This window comes from Bombus huntii, chromosome 10 (assembly GCF_024542735.1).
Source record: "Bombus huntii isolate Logan2020A chromosome 10, iyBomHunt1.1, whole genome shotgun sequence".
NCBI lineage: Eukaryota > Metazoa > Arthropoda > Insecta > Hymenoptera > Apidae > Bombus > Bombus huntii.
The window spans coordinates 4111560-4126976 of NC_066247.1; the positions used below are offsets into that span (position 1 = coordinate 4111560).

Sequence of the window (15417 nt, forward strand, 5' to 3'; positions counted from 1 at the left end):
GATTTTTGTTTCTCGAGTCGGCTCACTCCGGGACTGGCTTGATAGGGAAAAAATTTCCGTAAGCAAAAGAGACGAGATAGTCGGTTCGGTTATGAAGCTCACCGGATGACCAAAAGAAAAACGAGTCTCTGGACAGGGTACACGGCGTGATTGGCCGAAAATCCAATTTCCAGCTTCGTCCCAGGGCACGTGTGATGTCGTTAAGAGCTCGTCGACCCTGTTACCGTCTCATCCCGTGACTGCCGAATCACTATTTTTATTTCGAAGGTTTAACAGCCATCAGGAGGCTGTTACACCGCAAGATGGACAAGAAAGATGCTAAATTAAATCTTCCCACCTAGACTGGCTATATGGATTTCCTTATTTTATCAACCGGCAATGGTGCAACACGGAAAGAAGGAAAGAAAAAAAAAAGGCAAGAAAAAGTGAGAAGAGTACGACGAGGGAAACAACCTGGAGGCTGCGAGTAAAAAGGGATTGAAGAGCGGCGAACGGGAGAATGTTTTGCCTTTGCAGAGCGTTTCCACGGGTGAAATGATTTCCATAATGCGGCGCACTCACGATGAACAACGAACGAACCCCATCTCACCAGGCAAAAGTGGACGTCTCGGAGCCGACGTTACACCGTTCGCCAACGCGACGAGCAACTCGTTACAAGCTCGTAGTTTCGCGTACACGCGGAGTCCCTTTTGTATCGGAAAGCTCTCCTCCGTCGGGTGAATGTCATCGTGGGCTGGGGCTTACAAAAGCAAGGCAGAATGTAGCTACCGGCCCAATAAGTGTCGTCTCATTGTTGAACCGCGCGAAACCGATGCCGAGCCCTTTCCAGAGAATCGTTCTGCCGTGAATGCGGGACTGCGAGTGATCTCTTTTACCAGATGTTACGTGATTAAGCGTTTTGTAGTGCTTCTACGACATCCTAATTTTATAAATGTCGGATCAAGAGTGGGTTCAATTTAAATTGGAACTTGTAACAGGGTGATACATATAACGTAAAGTATTAGAATAAAGTTAAGTTATCTTCGGTTATTATCATTGCTGATATTTATGCAAATTCACGTTTCTACGAATATAATCAGAAAGATGCGACATGGATAGAAAATTGTGTTATGTATTACATATTGTTCTAGAATTGGGATATTTTATATATTAAGAGCACTCTGTATACTTTTTCACCTTCAAATTTCCCATAAATGCTGAAAACCCGCAGTTGATTATCCATCTCTGTGATAAAGATAACAATGTGAATATCACAGGGGAGAATCTTCGAGTAGAAGAAGGATGATAATTATGATCTCCAACAAAATCTTGGAAAGTAAATATTCTTTGATAAGGATCGTCGCGAAAGAAGAAAGATCTTCGATAAAGATATAGGCAGAAAGAGAGTAAGAAGAAGAGAAGAAGAATTCTTTCCAGTTCAAAAGTTCACTTTCCCTCGATTTTACATATCTCTGTATAAAAACGAAGGACCAATCAGTCGGATGGCGAGAGCCACACGCTCATCCATATTCCAGATAGGAGTTTCAAGAACAGAGTTTATTCTCAACTATCGAACGTGCTTCCCTTGACCTCGCTGAGTCGAGGCCGTACTGGCAGGTCGAGGTTACACGCGCCCAGAGGGGAAGAGGCTAGAATGAGCCGCGGAAATGCCGAAAAACTGAGCAAATAACGAGGAAAGGGTTGCTGCCAGCTGATGAAAAGCGACACGGGTATTCCATGTTAAGCGCGTTCCGCTCTATTTCGTACGTACACGGCCTTGAAGAGGGCACGCCGTGCATAAAAGGGCTCGCGTCTCCTTCAGGCAATCCCTTTTCAGTTGCTCCGCTGTTCCCGCTGGATACGCTGCAATAGGTCCACCATTAAAAACAAAAAAGGCCCAAGGCAGAAGAGGGGGAAGGTGAGCGAGAGGTGGCGTAGCTTCCGCCACGTGAAAGGGAGGAACGTGGAGAAACGAAACATTACCTAATGCCGTGTTTTCACTGCGAGAACATCGCGCGTTTCGCGCACCCCAACACCAGCAGCCAGCCTACCCGTCTGTCTGTCCTTTGTCGCCCGTTATCCATTGCGTTATCTCCTTCCCTTTCCAGTCTATCTTTTTGTCCGCTTTCGAGGGGTTTCGATTTCCGTGTAATCAACGACGAATCGAGAGATAGACAGATAGAGAAACAGAGAAAGAGAGAGAGAGAGAGAGAGAGACGAAGTGGTTACGCGTTCGATGAAGAGCTTCAGACACGGGAGCCGGGGTTAATTGTAAGCTCGTCGGCCAATGTTGCGTACGTTCCTGATCGTTAACGGCGTGAAACGCTCCGCTTCGACTCTCGACTCTGCTGTAACGACTCGACGATCGTCGACACCCGTTCGATGGATTTTTAACTCGACGATGAATACTTTACCGCGAGCTCAAAAGAGTTCGCTTCGACGCCTACCGCCGTGCAGTGAAACTTCACTGGATCACACGGAGCTTCGATGGGTCCTCTTATCGATTCATTCTCGTCGCGAATAACTTTTCGAATTAAAAATCCAACACTTCGAACTCGAACCATACGACAAAGAAACCTTTAAACACGAATGCTTCGTCTAATCAACGACTGTGCCAATTTCCGCAAGGTTCGTTGGTCTCTCAGGCCAACATCGATCATCGTTAACAGTCTCGCCCGGATGAGAAACAGCGTGCGGACGGCCCGGCCAATTTTCGTTTCATTTTTTTCTCCGGTCGTTCGTCATGGAACAGGCAATCTTTTTCCGCGTGGAAAACTACAATACGTTTATCGTGAAGCCGCGAAGCTGTACGCGAGACGCACGTGGCACTAGTTGGTACGTGAAGTGGTGCACGAGGGGGAAATGTAAATAACGATAACTGGATGGCGTGGGCTTTCGGAATTTATCGCGAGAAAATCGAACCTGGTAACGAAATTACGAGAACCGACCATGAGACAGGGGAAAAATGGAGAATGAACCGAGAGTGCGACACGTAATTAAGCAAACGGGGAAAGGCTGGCCATGCGGGAATTCGATAATTATCAAATGGCCAATTAAAATACGGAATTTTCGAGCTTTTTGATGACCCACCCGGAGGGTAGCGTATAAAGAATTTTTAGTGAATGTCATGACCAATTTCAACCCTTTTATGAAATTTCTATGAAACGATAGAAAGTATCCAGTTACATTTAATTTATGTTCCTTGATATATGGGGTGTTCTAGATCTTTGCGATATTTCTTGTCAATATATTTCATGAGTATAAATAAAAGAAAGATGTTATACAAACATAGCTGTGATTTTTTCGCAACACGCATTCCGAAGAAGAAGAAGAATAAAAATATATTCTTCTTCTAAAACAAGCGGATTGATGAAGTTGCTTGACATCTGTTTTTATACGAAATCCATTGTTATTTGTGTTTCCTCTGACAAAATCAATATTTGTTTGATATACCTTTTTTCGCAATAAAATACGAGTATACACGAGAGTTTAGTAATATGAAATCGGACGATATTGCAGATTGAAGTCAATAAATGTAACAATATTAAAAAACATCGACTAATATTCGTTAACGCATAATATATACTTTATAACAGCCCGCTGTACAAATAAAAACGCTATTACGCAAATTGTTGATATTTTATTTCATAACTGCAATATCGAAAAACAAAATAACGTAGAATAATTGAAAAAAATATTACAATGAAATGTTACATATTATTCCCTTGTTATTTTATATTGTTGTTATAATATTTTAATAAAGCTTCAATGTTTGTATAACATACGTTTCGCCCATGAAATATATTAACACGAAGCTTGGCTGATTAAGTCCGGTACATCCAATATAGCGAACAATTTGAATGAAAAATATTTCTGTATGAACAAATGTTTGTTAAAATTAATAATTCCGTGCCGATAGCTGATCTACTTTTGGGGGATGGGCATCACTGGCCTTGGTATTGGTATCCAATGCATGGAATTCCTATGGAACGGATTTCTCGATGGATTTACATGGCAGGTTGCGTGCAGAGGTTCGGGCAGGTCAAGAATATCCCTACAGGTGAAGAACGGATGAATAGTCGAAGCCGACCGCAAGGATCCACACGCGCGTACTGCGTGGTTAATCGAGTGTCAAGGGTCGAGAGGATCTTTAAATTATAGTAACGAAAGGGCCAGTCATTTTTGTCCATTCGTCTTGGACGTTTACGAGCGTTGCACGATACGCTAGAAAGCGGAAGAAGATGCTTGTGGAAGAGAAATCTACTAGTGATTTCCAACTTCGTAAATCAACCACGAAGATACCATCTAGTGCTTAATTATCGCCTTGAAAGCGTCGAGCAAAGTTTTCCATTCGGAATAAAATCCCAATGGAACAGGGATAGCGTTCTTGTATTGTTGATTGATGTATGCAGTTTCATTGTATTTTCAACTATTCTAATACAAGAAGTGCACCAAGATGAACCTCCGTTTCTCATCGAATACTTAAATCGAATAAAGGGAGAATTCTAATCAAAATGCAAACATTATTCTTCTTGTTACAGTTTCAGTCATTTGAGACATCGTTAAAATAAATAAAATTTATTCCTTTTATACGTTTGTTCGAACAATGGAAATAAGAAATAATAAACAAATTATGAAAAATATGTTTCCACATTGAGAAACCAATTTTATCTTTAATATTAAGAAAGCGATACGCAAGAAACGAGTTTGGCATTCGATTCCGATACCTTTCCTCTATTCGTTTGCCAATATGCGATAGATAGAAAATGCAAAACAGGCTCAGGTTAGAGCTGCCTTCTTCGAGAGTGATATTTTCGAAAGGAGATGTGCAAACGTAGCCGAATTCACGAAGCAAGGCCAAAATAATCGAGACAGTGAAATGAAAGGAGGGTCTGAGACGAAGTGAGTCACTTGCCATAAAACACGATCACCCTTCGCGTAACCCTAGGGTACCGTAGATGTTTCGACAATATCCTAGGGCCTAGGGTAGCGTATACCAACCGCGACCCGTAAACATTTTATCCTGTATCGTTCGAAACTCTTTGAAGGGAGTGGCTTCCTTCGCTGTGCTTTACGAGAGTTCGAGGATGGAAAATTATCGAAAGTTTGCATCGCAGTAAACTCGAAAGCGATCGATAGATTCTATATATATTCTACGTACAGTGGCTCGCGAAAGTACAGAACTTTTTGAAATTTTGTTACAACTATAAAGTGATCGTAACAGTAAAATGTTTAAAACCGAATCCAGAAATGTACATAGAATTTACAAGACATTTATTGCAAACGTACGTTTAGCGAAAAATTAGTATAGAGCATGAATCCACCAGTCTTAAACACACGATTAGCGCTATAGATGATCTCGCTACGTATCGTAGTTTATTAATATAGCGAATAGTTGACTGTTGAAATACTTTGGTGGGCTTTACGAAACGCTTCTAACAAATATCTTGCAACTTCTAGATACATTTTCGGATCCGTTTCAAACTCTATCGACACAATCGCGATAGTCGTGTCTCTACGATACCAACGAGATTTCAAAATATTTTGTACTACATATCCATAGAAAGTTTGCAAGAATGTTTGGATACCTTCGTAAACCACTCTATACGTACGCAGAAATTTCTGCAAGGAAGAAATGCACTGCTCGACTTCTGCGTGAACTACATGGATACACAGAGCAGTCTGATAAATATCCACTATCTTTCACTGATCGACAGTGTAAATTCCGAGCTACTTCGAGAAATTGGAATGTCTTGGATTGAGAAACGAACGTTGCAGAATTCGGAAACTTTGATGGAAACGCGGCTTTATAACTGAGCAACAGGGCAAAACTCGGGCGTTTGATGGCGAAGTACGTAATTGGTCCTTCGACAGTGAGAACGTCTAACACTGAAATCAATAAGATCTTGGTATTTGAACTTTCGCAAAAGCAACCGCGTTCAAACTGTGATAGACTGTGGTAAAGGCGAGCCATGATTACAGCAACGAAACCGAGCAATGCTCGAGTGGTATGAAAAGCAAAAAGAAAAAGAAAAGAGACCAATTTCATCCAATGGTTCTCGTCCGATTACTGCGTAAACGACATCTGACGTGACTCGGTGATTATTCGATTTAAAATCCGTTGTAAACAATGGCTGCCATAAACCGGCTAGTCACGCGAGCAAATATCGCGATCCCCGTTACGTACCGCCTTTCATTACTTAATCGCTCGTTTGCCTCTCCATCTCGCAGACTTCGAGCAGACTTCGTTTTTCGATAACGAGATTCACCCCTCTTCATTCAGACGGTTCTCTTCTTCTAAGCCGATTTCGCCCCGGATCGTTTGATCTTGGCCTTGACTATGGCGTACTCGTGTACCAAACAAGGCACATTTACGCGAAACTGCTTTCCTACCAGACGTCCAAAGGAACTGCGTAAGGCGTAGAACGAAGGTAGGGTTAACCCTAGAAAGACGGAGGTTTCAAGCGTTATGTGAACGACGAAGGGAGAGCCGATTTCGGTCAAAAATATCCTTTAAAAGCAAGCGTTTGACGAACAGACGTTAAACCTGCTTCGATTCGTGAACTTTTACGTTTCAATTTTCTTCTCATTTTAGCAAACAAAACAGATTTCTAACATTCGAAGAGAACGTAAAGGTAAAAGCAGGAAACGTGCATATCAATAACAGTTTTTTCGTATCTTGCTCAGAGTCGATATATTTCTTAATATTAGGAAAATGATATCTGTCCAATCAAGGACTCGTAATAAAAACGATCCTTCCCTGTGTTTGCCTTTTTCCAGCAAAGCAAAGGATGCCTTCCCTTTAATCATTCCAGGATTCAAGTTCGGCGTAAAAGGAAGAGAAGAGACGATTGCGAGCTACATAGGAGCGAAGCAGAAAAATAAAGATAAGGGAGGAAAGGATGGATTTATTGGGCCGAGAGGACGAGCCCTAAGAATATAAAGTAATGACAACTGTAAAAGACAATTATGTCGGAGTAACGATAGACGTTCCAAGTAAGAGAGAGGGGTGAAAGGAGGCGGAAACAGAGTCGAGTTAAGGGAGAAGAAAACGAGAGACGAGCTAATAGAGAAGACAGAAGTAGAACATAGAGAAAAGAAAAAGGAGAAGACGAGAGAAGAACTGTAGAAAATGGAAAGAGAGTCGAGTAAGGATAAAGTGCGAGAGAAAGGGGTGAAAAAGGAAGTCGAAGGTGGAAGGGAGAAGGGGCAAGACGCACAGGCAAGTCACGCAAGTATGCACTTGAGCGTTCGGTTTCGTTCGCAATCTCGTGGGCATGCATCCGGCTGGATGCACACCAAGTAGTGCACGAGTTTCGAAAGGGGAGTCCGGTGCTCGGAGATACGGAAGCTTACAAAGCCAACGAGACGTAGCAGGGTGCCTGGGACACACGAATCTCGCCAGGCTAGGGTTAACGAGGCTGTGGAGAACGGACAATAATGAATCTCGAAAAGCAAAGGAAATATTGCTCTCTTGAATTTCGACTAATGGTGGCAGTCGTGTCTCTCCCTCTCTTCAACTTCGTTCCTGTTTAAGTAGAGTTTAGTATTGTTGCGGCGCATTAAAGAAACAGTCCTTCGGACCGTGTGCAAGGTACGTACGAAGCAAAGAATGTTTAGTGTGTTCCGTGCCATAGAAACGAATTTAACCTGAAGCACCCTTCAGTCTGGAGAGTCCGCGGGCTTAATTAAGTCACGTGTGCTTGCGTGGGATGAGTGAGAATCAGAGAAAATTGAGCTACAAAGGGCACCCGAGAGCTTCCTCAATTTAAGGAAAAACCTTTGATGATTCGGTAAATCGACTATGCTCTGTAACGTTTCCTTCTGCTCCGCTAGTAACGGCTAACTTTCCAATTTTCCTTGGCTATTTTCGTTCTTCCTTCCAGTCGGACAGACGTCGGTTTCTTGATTATGTTTCAAGAGCTATGGCAATACCATATCGTCGATAACAACAAATTGCTTGAGCTGTTTTTGAAAATACAAGAAATTTGACTTTTACACGACTACATTGCGCTGAATCGAGTTTCATACGAATTTTCATTAATTTTAATTACCACGGCTCGAATTAGTTTTGCATGAAAAGTATTCAGTTAGTTCGCTAAGCTGTCGGTCTACCTGCTTATGCTTTTACGCCACAGGTAACACGAAGGTACGGAATACATTAACAGCAGATTACGTTCCACCAAGATACCACGAAGAATTGAAAGTAGTGGAGAATATTGATTCCACCTCTCCGACGTACGCTCATTTTCACTTGCAATCTCGTGGCGCGGAATTTTCTGCAACTCGACGCGCGGAATAATCTCGCGAGTTATCGATCCGTGAAACTGATTCGCCGAAATAAAAAGAAAAGGGAGAAGAGAAAGCGGAGAAGAAAATCGCGAAGGCGGGTAAAAGACAAGGGCTCAGGAAATTCGTATTCCTATTGCCTATTTCTACGATATATCAACGCGCAGAAAGGGGAAGCGGTAATCGCGAGGTAAGACAAGGGGGAAAACGTTCCGGGGGAGCATTTAGAAGTAGTACAAGTCGAAGGGTGAGAAGCTCTTCGAGAACGAGAGAGCGATCTCTCCGAGGGTAGAGCACGGGAATGGCGAGTTTTACACACAGAGAAACGCGAAAACGTTCCACTCTTTCCACCTTCCTTCTCCGTCTCTTCTTTTTTCCTTTCCTTTCCTCTTCTTCTATTTCCATCTCGGTTCCACCAGGTCGGCTCTCGGTCCCGAGCCCCTCGAATTACAGAAAGCCTTTATTATCGACGCATAGAACGCTCGCTCTGTCTGTGCATACAACGGAAATTGCCTGAGAACGCTCGAATATCATCTTCGCGACGGAGAGTTTAATTGGCTAAAGTCACTTCTGCCCCTCGACAACAGCTGACACCGCAAAGATATGAAAATCGACCGCTCGAAAATAAATGCTTTTTATATTTCATCTTCTCTTTGTTATTTGGTCTTCTTGCACGCTGATTTTTTAGGCTATTATCAAGATGTGGCGATACACGAAGCGCAGTCGCGATAACGATCGAAAACGGTCCGATGAATTATAGTTGCTTAACGAATTAATTCCGCTGGTAATAATTATTGATAGCAAGGAAACCGATGGAGAGGAGGAGGAGATTCTTAACTGCAGGAGATACAGGTGTACAGTTAAAAACAATCGAGGAACTTGTTGCGAACGCATATCGAGGGTCATATCTACGAGATACTATCGGCCGATCGAGCTCGATAAATCTTTCGCGACGCCAATGCACGCCGCTACAAAGCACCGATGCTAACGAGAAGTTGCAATTCGTTCAAAACACAACAAGTAATTGCCAACTTTGCCGATGAGCATTTGTGCTTATACTTATATGGTAAATTCTTTTAATAGTAGTAAATAAAAACTCACATTCTAGTGCTTCCCGCCAGAATGCATCATGGCGCGAATCTACCTGCAATTAGTTACGACGACAATGGTCTTTTGTTCGGTTGCACGATGCGTGTTACTTTCTTTCCGTACTTCACACGATTTTTACGAAGATATTTTTGCTTATCTACTTTTTTAACAACTCTGGTCTGAGGTGTGAATAGTTACACGATCGCTCGATTTATGACAATAAAAAAGGACGTGGCAAAAATGGAAACGTGGAAGACGAGAATAAGAGGGCACTTCCGGTGGCGCAAGAAATATCAATAGTCTTGAAACGTGGATGTTTTTGTAAGAGCCTATACAAACGCGTCTGCCACGCCACGCATCGCTTGCGTCGAGATAATAAACTAATCGTTCTATTTATTTTATTTTTAAACTCACGATGGAATTATTGCTACTTGCAACATAAGATTATCTTTAGCATACAATAAGTATTAAACGATGAATACTGAAGCTTATTAATAGAATAGTTTTGTGATCTCTGCGAAATGGAACAAGAAACGAAAGTATTCATATAGCAGAGAAATATAGAAATATAAATTATTTTCTACATTATTTCACATATTCAAATATACCTATGTAACTGTATACTACATATAGTACTATAGGAATAAATATACTCGAGTTAAAATAAAGTTAATTACTTCTATAACTGCAGCAATCTGTATATTATACACTTACATACGTTTGAATATAAAATATTTAATGATACAGAAAATATTCCAATTGTTCGAATACTTTGTGTTTACTGTATACACTTGCACTAAATATCTTACAATCTCTATATACCAAGCCTAATGAAATTTCAAAATGTTTCATGCAACACACATAATATATTAATAAAAGGTATCTACAAGTGTTCGAGTACTTTCGTCAATGATTGTACATAACCACGAACGTATACATAGTATCGTACAATTGTAACGTATAGCATCGTGCAATTGTATCGCGAACGAAACGAAACTTCTGGAACGAAGTTTCTAACCAGACCAGGGTTTGGCTTTTGTCGCGAACGCGAACGGATCCGTGCTTTGACGGAGAAACTCGCTCGCTTTGGCTGGAAAAGAATGCGAATCGCAGGGGTGGTAGTTGGGATCCGAGCGAGGAATTGACGGCTAATTTTCGCTAAAAAGCGTTGAATAGTGGTAGGTCGCAGCGGGAGCAGGGCTTCGAAGAATGGAGGAACACCGGAATGGGGAGAAACGGAAGGAACAGAGGGAAATAGGGAAACGGTTGAATATCGGGGAAACGGTTATGCGTTTAATAAAAAACCGTGTGGCTGCATCGCGTGCACGTTCCCCTGTACTCGCATTATCTTACAAGTTTATTCATCCGGCGGTAGCGAAGAAAACAGTACGCGTTCCCGGTTTAATTCGCAGTATCGCGGCCGCGCTGCATTCAGATTGGCTAATTAATCAAGCTAATAATTAAAAACGTGTGCGTGCCGCGCGCGCCCGAGTCACCCGCCAACTTTTCCATTCGTGTTTGCCAACGAATTGTTTCACGCGGTCCCATAATTCCTACAGTGATCATTTTGTTCTGAAAACTATTATACTTGAATGCTATTCTCGTTGAACAACTTTATTTTCGAACTATACTATATGTAGCTTTAAAAATGTCTCCAAAATATCGGTATGTGATAAAGTTTAGGAATGTTTAGATTATTTCATGTTCCGCGGTCCTATGATTTAAAAGACAGAGTATTATAATTTATGCAAATTGTTTCGGCTCACCTGTCGATAAAACCATCTCCGTCGCCGTCGCATGCTTGGAACAGCTTCCTGACGCGTTCCTCGTCGCAGATGGAGCCTGCTTCACTTTCAGCATCCGCGGTTTGTGACATCTTCACTTTTCCTCTTGTTTATCCATTGTAACTAACTATTGGCGCACTATCCAGCTGCTTCGTGTCCATCTTTCTTCAACTGCTTTTCCCTGTCACGTTCAAAACGTGATGGTCACCTCTATACCGCTGTTCAATTTTCCTTCTAGGAGCCCCGTTACATACTTCAGAACTCGATTCACGCATCGATCACGCACCGATGGTCCGAAGTTCTCGATAACGTTCTCAGGTTCCTGAACTTGCGTCAAATACGTAGGACCAACACGGTGGATCGTTAAGTCACGTGTTGCATCGCGATCTCTCGTTAATCGATCCTGAGATGTAAACTCGAGCTGTCGACCGCCTCCGCGATTACGTTCAGGGAAAAGGTCTACGAACCTCGGTGGAAGCAACAGCTATTTTTAGACCGCTTAAAATACGTAGATTCCCTTGTTCCACAAGATTTTGTTGATACATAGTGCATAAACAGATCGACTAGATAAGCCATTCTCTCGCGAATGTATTTTCAGCGCACGAATTTTACGGAGATTTTACAACGCGAAATCGTGTGGGCGTTCGTCTTGTCACTGGATCGTCAAAAAGGGTGAGACAGTTGCGTTTTTTCCGGTGTGGCTGTGCACGCACGAGAACCTGTGTCCGCCGTTTCCAGTGTCACCGAGTCACTAACCCTAACCTCAAAACCGGACCCGAGACTCACCCACCCTCGCGAGCCGTACAGCGGCAATAAAAACTATCGATTGAGCGTTCCGCGGTCAAAAAACTTTGACATCTCGCGCCATCTTGAAATTTTCGAGCACGACGAAAACAAAGATGGCGGTCGCCGAACCGGGAGCCGGCAAGCGGAATGTTCTAGTTCCGTCGTCAGATGTCGTCACTAGAGGCGCCAAATTTATCGCTCCTAAATACGTAAGTCGTATGAAATATTGAAAATAAATTATCTTTATTATCAGTATCGTTGAACAAAAATACAACTAAAATGTTTTGTACATATAATGGTAACTTAAGTATATAAGTTGTGGATATTAATACGTATTCGTAGGATAATTTTGTTTAAGATTTTAGCTTCTCAGCCAGGGTAGGCACAAGTTTTTTGAGTTTGCCAGCGTCGTGACTGAATGCCCACATTATACATCGAGTATGTTCTTCGCTTGGAAAACCACGAAGTTCTTCGTCTGTCTCGAACCATTGAATATTCTTTTCTTTGATTCGGTCTACTAGACTTCGTAAATTCTTATTCCTTTCTATGTCCCAAGTAACACTCGAGTCTGGTACTTGAACGTTCCTCAGTTTCTTGTAATCTCCCTCCACTTCCTCATACGCTCTGTAGGATACACCGAAGAATGTTGCAATATATATTTTTACCATAAATAATATTCTATTCCCTAATAATAACGATATAGTATATATTAATAATAATCAGATTACGGATATTTACGCATATTCATATTTTTATGAATATAATGGAATTTGGAATTGTTTTATCTATTAAATATCGTAAAAAGTACTATACCTTCTATACTTCTTATACATTTCTTTATATTATACGCATTCTGTGTATTTTTGCACCTTTTCCCATAAACACGTACAAATCCGTAGTCTAACAATAATTATACATGTATATATATAGATAATAAAAAATGTACTTACTTAAGAAATCCATTGTCTTCGATTTTGTATCTGTCGGCCAACGGCTTGAAGGCTTGCACCAAGTCAATGGGTAAATAATTGAAGTTCTCCTTAGCTCGGCCATTCACGTTATAATCCGTGATCCAATTCTCGAACACTTCCACGGCTTCCTTCATGTTCTTGATCTTTTGCTCGTCCTTTGTGCACGATATCACCCGCTCAGCCCTTTTCACCAGGCCAGTGATCGCATGATACTGATAACTTACGTCCCTGCCCTCCAACGATTCTATACTCAGCAAAGCTTTCTCCTTATCTTTGAAACTGAGTCCGCTTTCCTCCTTTTCAGTCTTCTCTTCTTCAGATGAATGTTTCGCTACCTTTTTTTTCGGTTCGTTGTCCTCCTCCTCTTCGTTGCTGGACGAACTGCTGTATCTTCTTTTCACGCTTTTACCCTTGTCATCTTTATCAACCTCCATGTCTTCGTTATTCTCAGATGGAAATTTTTCTTCCACCTGGGTCATGAGTTTCTTCAACTTGGTCGGCTCTGGACTATAGCCCAGCAGAATGCACTGAACGTGTTCCTTGGTTGGGAGTCCCCGGAAGAGACCCACATCGGTCTCGTACCATTGCATGTGCTTCTGTTTGATCTTATCGATGATCTCCTTCAACCTTCGATTCCTTTCGATGTCCCAAGTGGTCTCTCCGCTTGGAATTTTAACAGCACGCAGACCTTTGTAATCGCCTTTCTCCTTCTTGTACGCGCTGAAAATTCAGAAACACGTGAAATACAGAAATAGATCTATACCGAATACCTAGATATTGAATGAATCAAAAAGATATTGAAGTAAACGCAAGTAAATGATCACGTGTAACATTGACATTAAATTAAGGAAACACACCAATGACCTCTTTCTTGGATCATACTTGATCACAATAATTTACTTTACGGTACTTAATGTTAAAACATACACATATTTTATTTTTGCTTAATATTGTATGGTTTTTGATAAAATTGATCATTAATTATTTTCACCGCGTTAAATGTAAAACGCTAAACAATCTAAAAGATACTTTAAAAATAAGCGTTCTATTGCAACGGTGCCAGTAATAAACAAGAAGGTAGTAAACAACGTAATAAAACTGAAAACTGCTAATATTCGGTACCTTGAGTTACACCTAGATTCTGGTGTAATCGAATTGGTGTAAAATCAATTGGAATCACGTTGAAACAAAGCTACACCGAATCAAATTAACTTTCGAGAACTAATTCGTATTGTGCTAAGTGAAAAAATAATCGGTCATTCAATTTGAAAAGACTCGCTGAAAGAACTATACTTGCGAAGAAAATGTTGATATTTACTTGTAGAATTCCTCCTCCAGAACATCGTACTCTTTGGCAAGATTCCTGAAGCCTTTTATAGTCTCGATTGGCAAATAAGCAAGGTTTTCTTTGCTGCGATTGTTCTCCTTGTAATCAGTCAACCAATCCTCGAACACTTTCAAAGCCTCGCGAAGATTGGCCAGCTTCTCCTCGTCTCTGGTGATCTGCAGCGTCCGTTTCGAGCGACTCACGAAACTAGAGATCACGTGGTACTGATAACTGATATCACGACCTTCCAAAGCCTTCAGCGTGTCCAAGGCCTTCTGCTTGTCCTTGAAGCCCATCGCAGACTCTTCCGGTTCCGTGGATTTGCTTCGGCCCATTGCTGAAAATCGACACGTTCATCGTCCTCTATATACGTACGTATAATCGAGCGAGATCGCGTGCAACGCGTGGCAGGCACGTGAGACGCGACGCAAATTCACGCGATCGATTGAACGGTATGGCCAATCATTAGGTATGGCAAACAGAGGCGGAGAAACACTCGACGAGAGTGTGACGCCAGCATGTCAGTTTTATCGTTGACGTAATTATTGGTTTATGGAAGGATCGATACAAGCCGGACTATGGTCGAAATTGTATATTTGTGCAAACTGCAATTTGAACGCCGCGCTTTTTTGTCGATCCAAATAGCAGCGTCGAAATAGCACCGCTTAAAAAATAGCTGGCATATCGTCCAGACTATTCGATAAAAAACAACGCGATGAGAAAACTTCGCGGTTTTCGTCGATCCAAATAACAGGGTGGAAACAGCGACGATTAGAGAATAGATCACGTGTGATCGATAGTATCAGATAAAAGATAACGAGATAAGAAAACTTCGACAGACACTTACCAAAACTATGCAGGCGATATCAATTTCCTTTGGTGTGCAATTAATCTGATCGGATCAATGACACTGTTCCTAACACGACGATAGACCGTATCACGTAGTAGTTGCAAGAAACCGAATGGACTTTTAGATTCTAACGTTGAAACTGCGCGACTGACAGTGGCAGACAGATTTACCGGGACCCGGCTTTGGTCGGCGATGTTCACCAACGATACAACTGCTCACGGATGAACAAGGATAGACGATTTGCGAGTCGGCGGAAAAGAGAGGGGCCGACATAAACATATCTACTGTGTGTCACAGCCCGAAATACGCAGCCGACCTCAGTCCGTAGTCTTTGGTTTGCGT

General features: G+C 41.9%; 2 protein-coding genes across 2 annotated transcripts in view; both read right to left on the bottom strand.

Annotated features, from left to right (window-relative positions):
• LOC126869967 (colorectal mutant cancer protein) overlaps window positions 1-11991 on the bottom strand; it is a 58838-nt gene extending 46847 nt beyond the window's left edge. The window contains exon 1 of the mRNA XM_050627213.1: window positions 11124-11991. Within this exon, the coding sequence (XP_050483170.1) occupies window positions 11124-11233 (110 nt within the window). The 5' untranslated portion in view covers window positions 11234-11991. The remainder of the gene's footprint in view (window positions 1-11123) is intronic.
• Window positions 11992-12151: 160 nt separating this feature from the next.
• Window positions 12152-15250, bottom strand: LOC126869983 (uncharacterized). Its single transcript, XM_050627263.1, has 4 exons — window positions 15073-15250; window positions 14217-14562; window positions 12878-13618; window positions 12152-12551 (listed from the first exon to the last, which is right to left on the bottom strand). The coding sequence occupies exons 2-4, from the start codon at window positions 14558-14560 to the stop codon at window positions 12281-12283; spliced, it is 1356 nt and encodes a 451-aa protein (XP_050483220.1). The 5' UTR covers window positions 14561-14562; window positions 15073-15250; the 3' UTR covers window positions 12152-12280.
• Window positions 15251-15417: the final 167 nt, after the last annotated feature.